General features: G+C 50.4%; 1 protein-coding gene across 1 annotated transcript in view; it reads right to left on the reverse strand.

Annotated features, from left to right (window-relative positions):
• SCAF4 (SR-related CTD associated factor 4) overlaps positions 1-14,995 on the reverse strand; it is a 58,422-nt gene extending 43,427 nt beyond the window's left edge. The window contains exon 1 of the mRNA XM_054577791.1: positions 14,588-14,995. Within this exon, the coding sequence (XP_054433766.1) occupies positions 14,588-14,617 (30 nt within the window). The 5' untranslated portion in view covers positions 14,618-14,995. The remainder of the gene's footprint in view (positions 1-14,587) is intronic.
• Between the last annotated feature and the right edge of the window lie 3,546 nt (positions 14,996-18,541).

Genomic DNA, 18,541 nt, shown 5'->3' on the forward strand with positions numbered 1-18,541 from the left:
CACCTATAAAATTCAGGGTTTTGATGTTAGTCAAAGTAATACGATCCTCTGCTGTTTACTAATGGTATAAACTTTGACAAGTTTAGTTATTAACCTTTCTAAACGTCAAGGACTTTTTAAATCTGCGAAGGCAACTAGCACGCACTCCCCATCCTAGTGCTGCTCAGAGTGAACGAGATCACGCATGCGAATCTGGGGGCCCAGCCTACCTGACGCGTGCTGGGCTCCTGGGCTGCGTAAGCAGAGCTCCGCGACGCCCTGAGTGGGATTGGTCACGGGGGGCCCTACCTTTTCTGTGTCACCCAAATGCTGCACATAGAGAAGCCTTCTCTATGGTGAAAATGCAGCAGTATCAAAGACTTTTAAAGCTGCAGGGCAACTCAGTACCTATGCTAGCACTCCCACCAAAGCCATAACCGCATGCCCAACAGCCCTGGCCAATTCCAGCCAAGGACGCCGGCTCAGTGACTCCCAGGCTTCGATGGTTACAGCAGGCCTCTCGCTCCCCGCCCCAATCTCCCCCCTGCCGCGTCCTGCCAGATGTATTCCTATGCTCGTGGAACCCAACAAACTGTCTTTTGTGTTAGTTTCCCATTTCTGGAGCAACACGTCACTACAAACTTTGCATCTTAAAACAACAGACACGCACCCCTCCGACAGCTCGGGAAGCCAGACTCCCCTGGTCCGCAGTCCAGGCGTCGCTGGCAGGGCCGCGTTCCTCCCCGAGGCTCCATGGCAGAGTCGCGGTCCTGCCTTTCTCTGTCCAGAGGGCACCTGCCTTCCTGTGGGGCATCTTCTCTGCTCCCTGGTCCCTGCTTCTGAGGTCACGCCACTCTGACTCTCCTGCCTCTCTCATAGAAGGGCCTCTGGGATTGTGCTGGGCTCATCCAGATTATGTGGGATGATTAACCCATTCCCTTAACTTAATCACATCTGCAAATTCTCTTTTGCCACATTCAAACACACTCGCAAGTTCTAGAATTCAGAATGTGGCCATCTAGGGGGCGGGGGCGGCATTATTCATTATAATAATTATTATTTTTTTGAGAGGGGGACAGAGGGAGAAACATCCATCAGTTGCCTCTCCTATGCATCCCGACTGAGGACCAAACCCTTAACCAGGCATGTGCTGTGACCGGAATCGAACCCACAACCCTTCACTTTGCAGGATGATGCATAACCCACAGAGCCATACCAGTCAAGGCCGTTATTTATTATTACTATTATTTTTATAAAACAGTGCTTAATTCATTGTTAATTTACATCTATGATCAACTGAAACTCTCAAGACTATTTTCATGGGCATGTCTATTGTAACTAGATCTTCACCTGACTTGACTTTGGTTTCTGAGAGTCTGGAAATCATTTTCTGCTACTTGATGTAGCAGGTAGTCCAATCCACTTGTATATTTCATGAGCCTGCTTTACATGCCTTCCCCCAACTCAATGGTTTTTTAAAAATTCAAAATAGCAGAACCTATGTGTAGGATGCCCTTATCTAATATTCCTTGAATACTGCCAGTTAGCTAGAAGTCACTTAGCAACACACTCTCATCCTGCCTCCATTTTTCTAATTCATATATGATGAAATCATGACAAGTATCAGTTTATAGACCTCGCTAGACAAAACACACTTTACAAAAAAAAGAAGTGTAATGTGGTCTATTATAAATCATAAGTGAATCTGTTCTGGCTCCTATTGACTAGACATCTCTAGAAACTCGTAAAAGAAAACTAACAACTGGCAGAGAAAAAAGTTACTGGCATCAAGCCTGATTTCTGAAATACGTCTTTTCCTATTTTTTTTGAAACTGAGCTGTCAAAGCAATGAAAAGAATTAGAAGACTACATACTAGTCTAAGTAATGTTTTTAACCTTTTAAATCCCTCAAACTGTATTTCCTTTCAGAATCTCTTTCAGTGGGATACTTGCTCCTACCCTTTTCCCTAAACTTTTTAAAAACATACATTCGGAGTGACAGGCTGTTGCTCAAATCTCCGCCAACAGATGCAGATATCAAAGCGTCTCACTCTACAGTCCTCTTCTTTTGTCCATTTGACTCAATATATCACATTGACTGGCTTCAACCAAACCAAGAGTTAAGTCCAACATGACTTTGTTTATTACTAACATACAAACAGTTTTTGAAATTACAATTAAGTTTTTTCAGCAAAACAGAAATAGAAAATAAAACTTTAAAATCATTGATTTAGACATAACTGTTTTTCTGCAAAGCTTTGTGTACCTAATGGCAGCCTGAAGACAACTCCATGAAAGACGCGCTGCTAGGACAATTAGGTGAGGGGTGGTTTACAGTATCTTCTTACCTGCTATTTCATATGTCTTTACACATACTTTATCAAAGGTTTGTTCGAGCTAATACTTTCTTACTACCCACTGGGAAACTACCACGACAAGGGGTCGCGGGGCGGGGCAGGCGCAAACCTACCGCCTCAGAAAGCGCCCACTGCACCATTCTCCCTGGAAGCAGAATACTGAGTTAGTACCACGTACAAACAGAAAGAGGTATTAGTGAAAGTGAAGACTGCACAGAGGAGAGTAATTCAGTTAGCAACAACCACCCTAACAACTAGTTAACAAACACAGCAAGTTCAACCTTATTAATAAGCAGTTAAAACAATGAGATGTCATTTCTCAGTCCCCTAACTGGCCGGAGCACATACAGATCCGCACAAAGCCAAGAGGACACTGTTGATGGGACCTGAAGGGCGGGGTTTAATTTCAGGGAAAAATTTAAAGCTATATACTTAAGAACTAAAAATGCCCAAATCTCTTAAATCTAATACTTTCATTTCTAGAAATGTATAAAATAATATGTTCTCAAATTTTCCATGATGGCAATTTAAGAGAGAAAATAACTTCATGTCATTCCAAAACAATATAAAAATTTCCAAACACAAGTGAAATAGAAAAAAGACTGAAATACTCTAAAATGTTAATGGTACTTGATGGGATATTTTCTAATCTAACTTCACCTAACTTTCACTAACTTTCAAATGGAAAAACATTTAATTTGTGTCTGAGACACAAAATGTATTTCTTCTACTTTAATTATAAATATACAGAATCATCATTATTAGATACAACTTAACCATGGAGTAAATCTTTTTTAAAGCTAACAGTTATGTCTAAATCAATGGCTTATAAATCTTTAACAAAACCTTTCAAAATCACTAAAACAAATTTTTAAAACTAAGCTTAAAAATCTGCCCCGTTTAAAAATCTTTGTAACTGAAGCTCTTGTGGATATACAGCCCAGATCTGCCCTGACCAGCGTGGCCCCGTGGCTTGGGTGTCGTCCTGCAAGACGGGAGGTCCCCAGCTGGAGCCCCAGTGAGGGCACGTGCCTGGGTCACGGGTTTGGCCCTGGTCCAGGCGTGTGTGAGAGACGGCCAATCGGGGTTTCTCTCCCTCTCCTTCTCCCTCCGTTCCCTTCTCTTTAAAAATAAACACACCGAATCTGAAAAATCAGCGTTCAAATGTAGTTTTTGTTGACATCTCTGTGTTAAATAACATATCCCTTTAATGAATGGCATATAATTTACTCCCATGTAAATTGTGTGTACTTTCCATGGAGTCACATCCTTTGAAATCTCTCTGTTTAACCCATTTTCCACTTGCTTAGGAGGCAGGGAGACATCAGTATGAAATATTCCTAAAATCGGACGAATTTACAAGGCTTTTTACAAAATACATACAACTGCAATATACACTGTTAATACTAAATATGAAACCACTGTTGGGTTAACTACTTCTATATGCATTTAAGAAAAGAGAATATAGTAAATGTAGCAAACAGCAGTTTAAACTTCATCTGCAGTATTTCCCACTTTTTCATTCTATCACCCAACCCAAATTCTGTCACCCTTCACTGCGGGCAGAACTAATTTTCCGCGCAGTGAATTTCAGATGACTCACTCTGTAGAGTGCGCCCTAACGCATGCTTCACGTAAGACCAACTCCCCTCCCGTGTCCACAGGTCCACGCTTCACTCTTCAAGCTGTTCACTGGGGACCCACGGTGGCCCCCCTCCGACCCTCAGCAGGGCTCTGACCTGCCCCGTCCCTGCCATGGGGGTTTGCTAGTCCTTACCTCCACACTGCAGCCAAGCCTCACCTCTCCCTTTGCACTTGCTCAGGAAACAGGCCAGGAGGTGATTTTAGAAGATGTCAAATATTTCATTCATACCATCACTCTATTTTACTAGCACAGATGCCAGATTTCAAAATCACGTTTATTGTGCCTCATTAGTGAACTTTGTGTATCCCCGAAGTTAGCTATAAAACATTTTTGTGAATTAAGCATTTCTCCCTTAGACCTCCACAGGAAAAATGAAAACTGGTTCCAGGGCAAACACTCATTTGATTAGAAGAAAAAAGTAAGTATTACCCCCTACTTTATGTATTTTATTTAGACCCTGGTTATTTCCATAAACTTGCAATGACTGGATCTATGCACAAGCATAGGATTAAAACGGAAAATGTTAGCATTTATAAAATCCCTAATCAATTAAAAATTTTTAATTTTGAATATAAATTAGTAAAGGAAATATCACTGCCTAAAGGTATATCTTGAGTTTTAAACCTTGTATCTACTGTCTTACCGTAATGACTTAAAAACTAACCAAACTTTACTGTTCTCAAACCCTGACAAATCCTTCCAAGAGGATACGACACTACAGCGCCCCTGTCGACACACTTCCAATCTCAGAGAGAAGCTCCTGAGCGAGCCCTCTCGGTTCATAAGCAACCCAGCAGACAACGAGCGGCCATCTGGGGCCACAGGCTGGGCTCAGACGAACCTCCAAACAGCCGTTTCTACACCGTGACCTTGGACAATTCACACCGCCTTTCCAGTATGCGCGCATTTAAAATGGAAAGACTCTGAAGACATACATGAAAAACACCTAACTCAGTATGTAGTCAGCCCCTGACGCTGTCTCCGAGGCCGCTTCTCTCCGACGTCCCAGTGAGCCAGGGCGGCCTGGCCTAGGCTCCTTTCTCTCTTGCAATAGTCAAACCTCAATTGTCGAACGTATCCCATCTTGAACAATTTTGTTCTGGCTCTCGAACACGTTGTTCACGACAGAACTGTCTGGATCCTCTAACAAAACTGTGGTTCTACGGCAGACAACCCTTTCATGTTGACACCTGTATGATGGCCTCGCGTCTCTCAGCAGACAAAGGAGATTTGGTTTTTGAACAAATAGCTTATCGAACAGCCTTCCAGAACAAATGAAGCTCAAAAACCAAGGTTCCACTGTATTTTTAGAGAACCAAAGCAACCCTGCACAGGCTCTCTGCTGTTGCTTCTTCTACCCAAGCGCTTTCTCGTTTCACTGCCCGCAGCTTTAATAAACGTACTCTCAAAAAAAAAAAAAATTAAAAGAAAATCGGACCAAGCCACAAAACAATGAAAATAATGTGTTAAAACCTAACAGTTTTGTTCTTTTCTTTAAATACTTTTGAGGTCATGTAGCACAAAACCCACCCCTAGAAAGTGTCCATTTCTGTGGTTTTTATTATATTCAAAATTGTGCAACCGCCAGCATTAGTTAACGCGAGGGCATTTTCATCCCCCCGCCCGAAAGAAGAGCCATGCCCTACGAGTCACTCTCCATTCTCCCCTGTCCCACCCAATAATCTCCTTTTTGTCTCTATGGATTTGTCTATTTTGGGCATTTCATATATTTTTTAAAAACCTAACTCTGTGAAATACGCATTTACATTTACTAAGCAACGGCGAAGGCCTTTATAAAGATTTGAACATATCTCCAAATGAGCCCCAAACTTGGCTGTTCTTTCTCAAGTAATTTGTTGCTCAGCATCTCTTAACTAAGGTGAACTAGATGATATATGACTATTACAGTTTTAAAAAAATTGTATCTGTTTCCTAAAGGCTTAAAAAGTTGTATTACCATAAATGTCCATATTATGTTTCCTTGAAGCAGGATATCACAATTCTACTTCAGCTAAAATCCAGCTGTGACAAAGTCCAAAGGGGGAATAAAGCGGAACACCCAGGGTACAATGCGTAAACCGGGGACACTGCAAAGGGAGACCCAGACGCCAGGCTTGATCAATGGCCGCTCTCGAAGGGACAGCACACCTAGAGCGGAGCAGGGGGAGGAACCCACCGAGCTTCAGGCGTGAAGTGCATAACTGTCTCTAAAAACGCTCATAAAGCCGATTAAAAATTGTGTTATCATCACCAAGAACTGGCAATTCTAAATAATATCAAGGATAAAATATTCCTTCCCTTAAAATATTGCTGACTGGGGCTCTTCAAGCTTTAAACTACCTTGGTGTGGCTGCTGTTAAGTTTTAACACTATATAAGCATCGAACCTGCACATTTTTATTACATATCATTTAACAAGCAGTCTATTCTCAGTCAAGTTCAATTCGGAAACCCTCCCGTTCCACGGCCAGTGCCCTAAACGTGCCGATCCACTGCACGGGTCCCTCTGGAGAGCCACTCCCTGAAGTTCAGGGAAGCCTGCACACTCCTCCGGCTCAGCCTGTCTCCATCCTGTGGTCCATACACACGTACATTCCTGCGTTTAAACAGTACATCCAGACCTGGCTGGTGAGGCTCCGTGGGTTGGGCATCATCCTGCCAACCAAAGGGTCACCTGTTAGAGTCCCAGTCAGAGCACAGGCCTGGGCTCCAGACCATGTCTCCAGTAGAGGGGCGTGTGAGAGGCAACCACACATTGATGTTTCTCTCCCTCTCTCTCCCTCTCTTCCCCTCTAAACATAAATAAATAAACTGTTAAAAACAAAAACCAGTACACCCAAAATATAACTGCATGTGATTCTTTCCGGAAATATCTTTTTTCTGGCATAAATATATACAAATAGCCAAAACCAGCTTGGAACAAAGGTACAGTGAAACAAAGCTTGAAGGTCAATGAATAAAAATTATAGAAAAAGTCATCACTACGCAACCAAATGTAAGGAAGTGAACATTTACACATAATTTCAAAAATGTTTAGGAAATACAACAGAAACGATTTTTGGGGTGAAAATATTTTAGTGAAATTGTTTTTGACTGAGAAGACACCTGAAAGTTACCAGCATTAATGCTGAAAAAAAGACATGGACACTAATGTGATTTCTAGGATTTACTGTAAAGTGGGCTTTGAAAAAACTTCTGCCAAAAGTAACTGTATGTTGCCCTGGCTGGTTTGGCTCAGTAGACTGAGTGCCGGCCTGTGAACCCAAGAGTCACCAGTTCAATTCCCAGTCAGGGCACATGCCTGGGTTGCAGGCCAGGTTCCCAGTAGGGGGCATGTGAGAGGCAACCACGCATTGATGCTTCTCTCCCCCTCCTTCTCCCTCCCTTCCCCTCTCTCTAGAAATAAATAAATATTTTTTAAAAAGTAACCATATGTTTAAGACTTCCCAACTATTTGGTGCATCGTGTACAACTTTTTGCAATTAAAATTAATAACAAGTGCTCTTTGATCAATCGTGGGTGAAGATAAGATCAATAAATCTGGCTGTAAGTGTCTACTGAATGCAATATGTGAAGATCAACTTTGACAGTCATTGACAAATACGCAGGAGTTAAGGCTTGAAAGGAAACTGGAACATTATTATTCATTATTGTGACAGACCAGTATGTAGACAAGTTTTTTACTTTTTCCCAAAAAGTATTAATGGAATTTTAAAATATTAATCATCTTTTTTTCCATCGTAATATTTATTTGTAATTGGCATGAAGTTCAGGTTTCTTTACTGGCTGATTCCATGGCTGTTTCTGAAAATAATTTTGTTCTAAGAAGAGTAGTAGCCTTAAAGAAAAGAAAAAGTTCGGCTCCAGATGCCCAATATGCTAGGTACACCGCTGCTCCACAGTCTCCCCCGACTCGGATTACTGACTCACATGGATTCATACCAAAATCATCGATTATCCTAACACAGATTATACCTTTGAAGAGGCACTTGGATGGTCCTCCACTTTGAACTGAGCCCTAGTGGCCACGTTTTACATTTTCCACATCAAACCATGGCTTCTATTCTAAACTCCACTCGAGTCACATTGGATTCCTTGCTGAATTCTCTACTACTTGTCCAGTGCTCCACTGAAATATCAATGTTTTCATACATTTATCTATGTTTTCACAAGCACCAATAAAGACCTCTAACTGTAAAGCCACGAAATGTAATCAATAAGCCATGCAAATATTGAGCAGGATGAAGGTGACCACGGTATAATAAATTATAATATTATTTGTGACAATATCCTCTAATTTAAAAAAAAATCTGTAATAATTGTTAATTACACTGAATATTAATACGAAAATGCAGACATGTCTTTTCTAGTCTCGGCTCTCAACAGATCTTCGTCAGGCCTAATCTTAATGCAAACTTAATAATTATTAATTCTAACTTTTCTGTGGTTCCACAGGAACAGATTATTATTAAATCAATCAACATTACCCAAAATTTGAACTGGTAACAGATAAGCTGCTTATTCTATGTACCTGATAACATAGCTTCTCTTTTTCTAGATTTTAGTTGTATGCTGTTGCTCTGAAGTGTGCTAAAAAAAGGAATTCAGCATCTTGTCTCAACAAATAATACTAAAGGTTCATCATGTATGTAACAATGTTTTTTGTACCATGTTATCCAGGTATATTTAGAATGAGATTTGAATGTGTGCAGTCACCTACAGAAAAGCTACCTGGAACACTTGTGCTCCAGGGCAGAGAACCACCTCCAATTTATATCTGGGCTAAAAAAAAAAAAAAAAAAAGATGACCCCGCCCCCCCCAGCACATGTGCGTGCACACACTCACCTACCATTGTGTCACTTTCTATTAAGCAGGTTTATCTCAACTGTTTCACAAGATTTTATAAGCCAATTTTTCTATTATCCCAGTTTTTCTCTGAATCATTTCCTTATCATGGGCCCATGTAATTTTTTCTGAACCAAGATACTTTATGAAATAATACACTGGGAAGGGGATATTTTCCACAGGAGCACCAGTGACAAACACTGCTCCAGAAAGCAGTGAAGAACCAGCTGTCGTCACCCAATGGGAAACCAGGCCTCCACTGCTTTCAGTGGAGGACGGAATGGTAACTTTTTTTAAAAAATGATTTTATTTATTTATTTTTAGAGAGAGGAGAAAGGAGGGAGAAAGAGGGGGGAAAAACATCCGTGTGTCGCTGCCTCTCCCATACCCCTTGCTGGGGACCTGGCCTGCACCGCCGGCCTGTGCCCTGACTGGGGATCTAACAGGCCACCCTTCGGTTCGCAGGCCGGTCCTCAATCCACAGAAAAACACCAGCCGGGGCTGAACGGTCAACTTCTAAGACCCCAAACTCTTGGGGTGACAGGGTACCATGACCGAGTGAGACCAGAGAACCCCCAGGGCTCCCGCACTCGCCCTGCTCTTCTCCATCTCTTCCTGTGCACAGAGAACCTTGTTCCACGCCTTCGCGTTTCTCCAGACCGACCTCAGATCAGAGCAACCAAGGTTAACGTTACAGGTTAAAAGGAAACCTAACAAGGTGTCCTCATCACATGATCTGAACTGCAGAAGACACTCACACCTAGCGACCAACAGGTAAAAACAGACACTGGCCCACACAGAACGACCTCCAGGGGGAGCAGGCCGGAGCAGCTCCCCCCCGCCCCCCCGGCCTTCCGGCGGCTCAGGTGGGCGGCCCACGCAGGGAGCGCACCACCTTCCCTCACGCCACACCGCCACACCGTGAGGATTCTCGAAGCTCACTTCTGTCTGACTTGAAAGAGAAAGTGAATGGAATGAAAGCAGCACCTCAGGCTGCAGCTTTCAGAATGTAACCCCCCCCCCTCCAGGGGTCTGAGGCGCAAGCTGCGTCCCCAGCCACAGGGAGACGCTGCCCTTCCAGGCCCTTTCTCACAAGGGCGCAGCCTTTTCCGGAAGCTGCCTGATGCGTGTGATGCCAGGGACGGAGGGAGCAGATGAGAATCCAGCTTTTATCTCACCAAAGCTTAAACGAGATTTGCAAAACAGAAAACAATGTCACTCCTCTAATTTTTTTTTTTTTTGGTTTTGTAAACATTCTTCATTTATGTCACCATGTAATGGGTTTATTGTTATTTTTAACAAATGCACTTCTCAGCTTGAGTTTCTAATATGGTAAATATCAACTCACATAATCCATTAATACAAAAGCTCTCTGTGGTCCTTAACTTTTGCGTTTAAAGAAGTCCAAACCCAAGGTTTGAGAAAAGTTGTCCCACAGAAATTCTTATACAAGGAGACGTTTAAGAATGTTCACTACAGAGCCTGTGACAAAAAATGAGAAATAACCTATATGTTTATCAACTGGGGAGTCAAATAAAATGCAACTTATTCAAAGGATGGCATACACAGCCATGAGAATGAACTAAATCTTATATAATATTAATGTTTGAGCAAAAACCCAACTTTGCAGAATACGTACAATACGCTAACCATGTATATAACAAAACAGAGTATATTATATTTTGTTTACGGACCACAGAGACTGATGTTCCATTACTTGCCTCTGACTTGGGGGAGGGGCGGAGATATGTTCCTTTGGGTTTAGAGAAGACTGACTGAAGGCTAAAAATGCAATCGATGGATTAAAAACCCCCATTTATAAACTTTACTCATTCAACAGTTACCAAATACCAAACTCTTCACCTTACGGAGTGTATAAGCCCAGCAGTACACAACTAAGAATCAGCCATAACTGGTCGCTGATCTTTTTCACTCATGTTTTCATCTTGCACAACACTTACCACTGTGTCTTGCCCAAAAGTGCTCTGTTGATGGGTGTGTGTAATACCCTCTCCTCCTTTATCCTCCTGCCTACAGCGGAGAGAGTGACCTGTTTGACCTGGGCTTCCCATCTCCTTCCTCCTCAGCAGGACTGTGCTCTAAGTTACCCACCCCCTCTTGTTGCCTGAAACTGCACTGTTCTAGACGCCCCCTCTGGGCTCCTAGAGACCCGGGCTGGAGGCGCCCGACACTACCCACACCTCAGGCGGGCCGGCGCCACTGCCTAGCACACCAGGCGCTGCCCTTCCTGCCCTTCCCCTTGAGCTCTCACAGCTGAACTTCTACAAAAGACTGCGCGGCATTTGCCACCTTATTTCATCTTCCTCATCACCATCTAACCTTAGACTACAGATCCTATTATCCCCCCCAAACTTTGATACCTTTCTCTTTTTAAAATTTTTATTTACTTATTTTTAGAGAAAGGGGAAGAGAAGCAAAAAGAGAGGAAGAGAAACATCCACATGTGGTTGCCTCTCATACACTCCCCGCACTGGGGGCCTGGCCTGCACCCCAGGCCTGTGCCCCGACCGGGAATTGAACCAGCAACCCTTTGGTTCCCAGGTCGGCACTCAACCCACTGAGCCACGCCAGCCAGGAAACTTGTGACCACTCTCCGGATAGGACACAAAACGTCACCTTCAGGCAACAATGAGGTGCGAGACCTGCATTCCAGTGACAGCTCTGCCTGCCCTGAGCAGTGCGCTCTTGAGTGAGTCGTTGAACTCCTTTCCCAATCAGCGTCCTCATCTGTACATGATGTCTAGGGAAGGCAGCAGAAACATTAACTTGACAAGTCTATATAAAGTGCCCAGAGTACCATAGATGCTCATTAAATATTAACCCCCCCCCCCAATTTTCTTCTTCCAGGCTCATGTGAGAGCGACTCCTGAGGCTCCCCCTCTATCTTGGGTCACTTCCAAGTTTGAGTGCTGGATGCCCAACGGAATGCCAAGAATTTCCACAGGCCTTCCACTCAGCCTCCAACCCGACCTGCTCAAAACCGCCCATGCCCGCTGCCGGGAGGCACCCGTGGCGGCGGCGGGGCTGTGCGCGGGCGCGGCCCCTCCCGCCCCTCTCCCGCACGCAGAGCAGCGCGCAAGGTGCTCACCGAGCCCATCCGAGGCTCCTCCGGCCCACACCTCCCCTCCCCTGCGTTCCCACTGCAGAGTCGCCGAGTTCAGGTTCTACTGGGTTCTGAGCTCAACCCCAACCCGCCACGCAGGCCCAAACCCTGCCTTTCACAATGCGCACCACAAACCAAGGGTACTGATTACCTCGCCCATGACTTAAACCTCCCGTTTATCCACAGCCCAAACACGGAGTTCAAACACAGGAGACAGGAAACTCACGAGGCCCCAAGCTCTTAACCCTTCGCCATCCTCACGTTCCCGGCCTCTGGAGTCCAGCGCCGGCCCTCTTCCTGCCCCGCCACCGCTGCTTCCCACGCCGCCCGGCCCCAAGGCCTCGGTGCTCTCACAAGGCCCCAGGGAGCGGCTCTACCACAGACCAGCGGCCGGGCCTGGGCCTGGGCCTGGGCCTGCGCTCGGGGGCCGCTGCGAGCCCCGACTCCGCGCCCGGGCAGAAGTCTTCGGCGGCGGCGGCGGGGCACCGCACGCAGGGCTCCGCCCCGCAGCTGGGTGGCGCTCTGAGTGAGGTTTGTGCAGGTGAGGGTCAGGAGACCTGAGGTTACAGGTAATCAATACCGTCGCGAGTGGCGAGCCGCAGCTGAGAGGCACGGCGAGTCGGAGGGACTTGAGCCCAGCCTGGCTCCCGCCACAGGCCGTTTTCTCCGCAGGAGAGCTGGGGCGGGCACGGGCACCTGCCACGGCCCTGCGTGGGGCCGCGAGGTAAGACTGCGGAGGGGAGCGAACGCCGAAGGACACGAGCAAAAACCAAATTCCCATTTTGTGCATTTAAAAAGGTTAAAATACTGCTTCCCATTTCCAAGGATTCAATGTCATTCCTAACTTTTTTGAAGTAAAAACTACTCATCACACTTTTCCAGAATTAACATAAGGTCTTCTACTTAATAACGTCGCTTAGCCGGCAACTTCCATGGAGCCTAAGTGAGAATTAAGTACTTCTGATCTCAATGAAAACCCTCCTCTCCGCCCCCCAGCAATTTCCCCTGAAGCTGTGCAGTCAGCGGCGCCCCCCGCCCCGCTTTAGACTCGCACGGCCTCCCCTCTGCGGGTCCGCGGGGACGGCGACCGGAGGGCGGGGGCGGCTGTCCTCGCTCCCCGCGCCCCGTCCCCTTTGTTGCTTCTTCCATCCTAAGCCCTGTTTCCCTGTCTCCAGGTTTAACGAACGTCCTCTCAAAATTAAAAAAATAAATAAATAAAAATGCACTGGTTTCTGTCTTGCGAAAGAAACGGACTCGGACCCTTTAAGCCACGGTCGCACCACTTGTCTAAACTCTCACTCACTGCGCAGCACCTGCCAGCGCCGGCCCGGCCCCCGGCCCGGGACCCTGCCCGGGAGCCAAGCCCGCGGCCCCGGAGCCCCGGCACGAAGCCGCCGCCCCACACTGGGATCGCGGCGCGGTCCCCGCCGAAGGTGCAAAACTGCGGGACCACGACGCTGTCCGCCCCCGAGCGTCAGCTGGGACTGAAGAATAAAAAGGTCACACGGGAGCCCCCCCACCGCCCGCCGAAAGCCACCACCGCGGCACTGGGCCGGCACCGTCCGCCGGCGGGCCCGCGGCCGCGGGGACCCCCACGCCCCCCGCCGGAGACGCGCCGTCTCCGCGGCGACCCGTCCGCCCGGCGGCGAGCGCTCCTCGCGGCGCGGGGCGCGGCCCCAGGGCCTGCAGACGGCTCGCCCCGCAAATCGGAAGTGCGATGGGAGGGACCCCGCAAAATCTCGTGAGACGCAGCAAGTTTTGAGCGCCCCATCAAGACACCCACAACCGCTGCATCTGGCTTTCCAAATACCGGGTTTGTCTCCAGCGTTTGCAAAAGGAAGACCACCCAACCCGACGCAGGACAATGGTCCCCACGCCGGGACAGCGTTTTAAATCACCCGGGCCCGGCGCCCTGCCCCCACGACTCCGAGCCGCCGCCGCGCGGGCCGGGCCGCGCCGCGCCGCGCCCGCTGGGACTGGAGGGAAAGTGGAGCTCGGGGGTCGCGGGCGGCTCCGGGCCCGGCCGGGGGTCTCCGCGGGTAAAGGCTCCGGGGGCGGGGGGCTGAAGGTGCACGGCCGGGGGACGGGTGCGCCCAGGCCGCTCTCCCGCGGGCTTGCGTCGCCCATTCAACTTCTCAGGTGTCACGCCGAGCTCGGAGCCCCCGAGGGCGGCGTGCGCGGCTGGCAGTGACAAGGAGCACCCCTGTCGTGTGCCAACGCCACTTCCCACGTGCGCGAGTCCCGGGGCGGACGGGCTCGCTACCGACCCGCTCCGGGCGCGAACCGCCCGGGATCAGAGTCCGGCGGCCGCGGCCGGGCAGCGGGAGCCGGGGCCGACGGACGCTCCCGCCCCGCCCCCCGCGCGCCGCGCTCCGGTGCCGGCCGCGGGCGGGCTCCCGCGCCGCTAGCGGGACTGCGGGCGAGCGGGCCGGCCGAGGGGCCCGCGCGGCCGGGGACGCGGCCGAGGTCGCCGCCGGGCCGTGGGGGAGGGGTCGGCCCCGCGGCCGCCGCCACCTCCCCGGCCCGCAGGCCGCCGCGCGGGCCCGGCCGCCGGAACCGGAGCAGGAAGCGTCCCCACCCGATCCCAGCTTCGAGCCCGCCGCGCGGGAGAGCCGGCGCCTGCCCGCGCCCCCTCACCTCCTGGTTGAAGGCGTTGACGGCGTCCATATTCGCGCTGCGGCGGCGGCGGCGGCGGCTCCGGGCCCGCCGGTCACATAGACTCGCGCAGGGCGGAGCGGGGCCGCGGCCCGGCCGGGCGGAGGCGGGGGCGGAGCGGGCGGCGGCGGCGGCGGCGGGGCCGGGGGCCGGGCAGGAAGCGGGGCGGCAGGCCGGGCGGCGAAGGGCCCCTCTCAGTGCTGTTCGGAGGCTGAGGAACAAGAGGCGGCGGCGGCGGCCCTGGGCCCCAACATGTCCGTTCGGTGGCGGCGGCTGCGCTTTGCGTCTCGCTGACACGGCCCCGCGCCCTCACGCACTGGCCACACGAGCCCGGCCGGCGAGCGGGCGGCCTCTCTCAGCCTCTCGCCAGCGGGATGGCGGCAGCGGCCCGAGTCCACGCCGCGCGGGGCACCCTGGGACGGCTCGGGCCTCCCAGCGCTTCCGGTGCCCGCTCTGGCCCCGCCCCGCCGCGCCCGCCCCGCCCCCGTGCACGCCGGCCCCGCCTCGCCTTGCGCGCCGGGCGGCGGGCGCGGGACGCCGGGACGCGGGGCGGTTTCCCGCCCGCCATGGCCGCGGGCCCGGGGGCTTCCGGGCTCGGCAGCCGCGTCCCGGAGGGTCGCCGGAGGGCGCGGATCCCAGTGCCGGGAGGGTGGCCCCTGCAGCCTGCGGCGCCCCCTGGGGCATTTCCGAGTGTCGTAAGGTCCGAGCAGGCCCTGCGCCCGGCCCGGTGGTGCGGGCGCGGAGCCCAGAACAAAGGGCGCAGGACTTCGCCCAGCCCGCGGGCGCGCTTCTGCAGGCGCCCTCGCAGCCTCTGCCGCGCAGCCCCATGTGTGTTGCAGTTGTGCGGGTTAGTCTGCGAGGTGAAGCGCCGAGAAGGACATACAGGCCCAAAGGAATCCCTGTTCCTTGGAACAGCTTTGTGCCACGGGAGCAGTGGACTTGCTAAATCCTGACATCGACTCCCCGAACCACCTTGCTTCTTTATTGGTGGCAAGACTTTGCCCTGATTCACTTTCCCTGAATATCTACTGTCTTCCAGGCGCTCGGCTGGGTTCTGGGCACATGGAAATAAAAGATCATTTTTCTGCGTTCGGACAACCCAGGTTAGTGGAGAGGACAGGCAAATGAGCAGAGAATAACTAAAGCACGATAAATGTTAAGGCAGAGACCCTGGGGAACAAAGAAGAAAGGTATTCATCCAACTAGAATTCCAGTAAGGCTTCTGGAAGGAAGCGGTACCTGAGCTGCATCTGGAAGAAGCAGCAGCATTGGGAGAAGACATTCCAGCCTGCGCTTGATGAGTTCGGTGGCCCCAGCCTCCCCCAAGGAGGGCCAGCGGGCGCTCGGGCAGTGAGGTGGACCCGGAAGGAGCGATGAAACCAGGTCCTGAAGTGTCTGTGCCATTCCAAGGAGTTTGGATTTTGTCCTCAAAGTAGTGGGGAGCCACTGAAAGATAATAAGGGGAGAGGATGGTGTCGTGCAATGTCTTCTTTCAGGAGAAAAGCGTGGAGTAGTAGCAAGAGTGGGATCAGGGAAGGCATAGCCCTCGTCTGTGCCTGGGGCTGTGCTGGAAGCTAAGGCACTGGAGCTAAGAAGGAGAGACAAGATCAGATATTTAAGAAGGGGAATGCAGGGGCTGTGAGATTAAGGAGGAAGGAGGTTTGGAGAAAGATGGTCAAGGCTCTGGCTTGAACGATGCAGGTGGCTGGGTTTCTAAGTCAATTTAGGGAATACATGGGGAGAAGGGAACCGGTTTGAGTGAACAGGATCGTGTTTAATACTTGTGGGTTGTTCACATGTGCCAGGCTCTATCTGACATGCTATTTAGTGTTATTTAATCTCCATAACAGGCTCCTGTGTGAGGTGGCTATTAGGAATACCCCTGTGTTACACTTAAGGAAGTGAGGCCCCCATTCTGTTAACTAAAGTGAATTAAATGACTTCCTTCTGGGGCCTCTGGAATTTGAGCTGCCCTGGAGGCAAGTAAGTGAAGATGTCAAGGAGGCAGCTGGATAAGCACAGGTGGGACCAGGATAGATGGCGGAGCAGTGGTAGGGATCTGGGAGTCATTAGCACACAGCTGGTATAGGAAGGGCTGAGACGGACCGGGGACTTAGGGGTGTGAGGGATAAGAATTCTGTTGGAGCAAAAGGCAGGAAAAGAAAGGGCACATGAGGGGCAGTCAGCACCCCTCCCACCCCACCCCCCACTCGTGCTGAAGGTAGACGTTAGCAAGGTAAGGACCGGCAGGGACGCTGGCTGGCTGGGGTGCGAGGCCAGGCACCCTCGGGAGGGCGGCAGGAGGCACGTCACGGAAACCCGGTGGCCGGGAAGACAGTGTGTCAGGGCAAAAGCTAGAATGAGGGGTGCACTCGTTTCTTTTAAGACAAGACAAATGCACTCTTAATCATCGAAGGAACAGAGTGGATCCCAAATATTCTTTCCAGACCTACCCATCGTCGACTTCATAGTGCCACCTTTTTCTCTCTCAGTCAAACTACCATGATGTTTTTTAAAACCTGTTTGCTGTAAGAGTTGTCCTCTGTAGGTCCACTAACATTGCATTAGAAAACGCAGTTTTTAGTGCATCAGCCCCTTGGCTTTCTGCCTGATTCATTGCTTGCCAAAGTACTGTGGGAGATTCCACGCCGTGTTTCCAGCCTTCTCCGAGGGCACAACCCGAGCCTTGTCATTCCCTGGACAGGGCTGGGAATGACACAGGCCGGGCTTTGCTCTCAGGGACAGTCCCCTTCTGCTCCTCCAGGGGGGCAGGCCCACTTAGCATCTGGTTGACATTCAGATGTCAGAGTCTTTCAACGATCAGTCACGCATCAGGCACCTGCGCTGTGCCGGGCACCAGGCTGAAAGCTGCCCGCTCTCCCGGCCAGACTCAACATCTCCCAGCACGTGCTCCCCCAGCCCGGCCATAGCACGTCTGACCTTGTGTGACTCCAACATGCTCTGCCCCTTACCTTCTCCCACCCCGTCCTGTGAGCGGCAGGGAGTCTTAAACATGGGTGCACAAAGCCTAATGGGTCCTTCTCCCTCAGTTCACATGACCAGTCTTCTCCCCGCCTGTGAGTTGGGGAGGTGGGTTTGGCTAAGGAAGGTCGCAGTCCGAGGCTGGGGTGGGAAAGAGAGGCTGTGGGGAAGGCGGCGAGTTCAGCTTCGCGCAGTTCGCACGCGGGACTCGGGGCACTACAGCGGCTGGCTCTGCCGTGGCTGTGCAACTGAGTGAGTGGCGGCCTGAGGGAGCACGGTTTCCGTGAACCATCCTATTGAGGTTCGAGTGGACAAGAAACAAGGCTTAGCTGGCGGGAGCCTTGTGTCTGAGTTGGGTACTTTTGGAGGTTCTTTTCTGGATCCAGTCGGTTTTTATGTAGATAATGTTTGAGAGCTCTTTCAAGCAAGTTGTTTGGGGAATACGTGTTGTCAGCTGGACTTTGGGTGTCCTGCCAGGGTTTTCTGTTCAGCAGACGGCAGCCCCACCTCTTTTCTGTGTGTTTTTAAATTGATTTGAGAGGAAGGGAGGGGGAGCAGGAGAGGGAGAGAAGCATTTATTTGTTGTTCCACCTACTGATACAGTCGTTGGTTGCCTTTTGTCTGTGCCCTGACCTGAGATCAGACCCGCAACCTTGGTGTATTGGTGTGTCGGGAAGGTGCTCTAACCAGCTGCACTACCGGCCAGCACCTGTATCTGCTTTGGAACATCTGCCCTGCACCTGCATAGTCGTTGCTGGACTTGGGTCTCTATCCCTCTAGGCAGATGAGTCACACCCTCTAATAGGAAGTGTTGGGCAAATGACAGAAGGGGGCTGTGCCTTCAGAAGCCCTCGAAGCCGAGGAATGCAGCCTGTTCAAAAGATGTGGCGCTGACGGTGAATGCACATGACGGATAAAAATCAGCCAGACGTTTGGTCCAGTTGCAAACCAGCC

Source organism: Pteronotus mesoamericanus, unplaced genomic scaffold, assembly GCF_021234165.1.
Source record: "Pteronotus mesoamericanus isolate MK-2021 breed Mesoamerican mustached bat unplaced genomic scaffold, CSHL_Meso_final contig_116, whole genome shotgun sequence".
Lineage (NCBI taxonomy): Eukaryota > Metazoa > Chordata > Mammalia > Chiroptera > Mormoopidae > Pteronotus > Pteronotus mesoamericanus.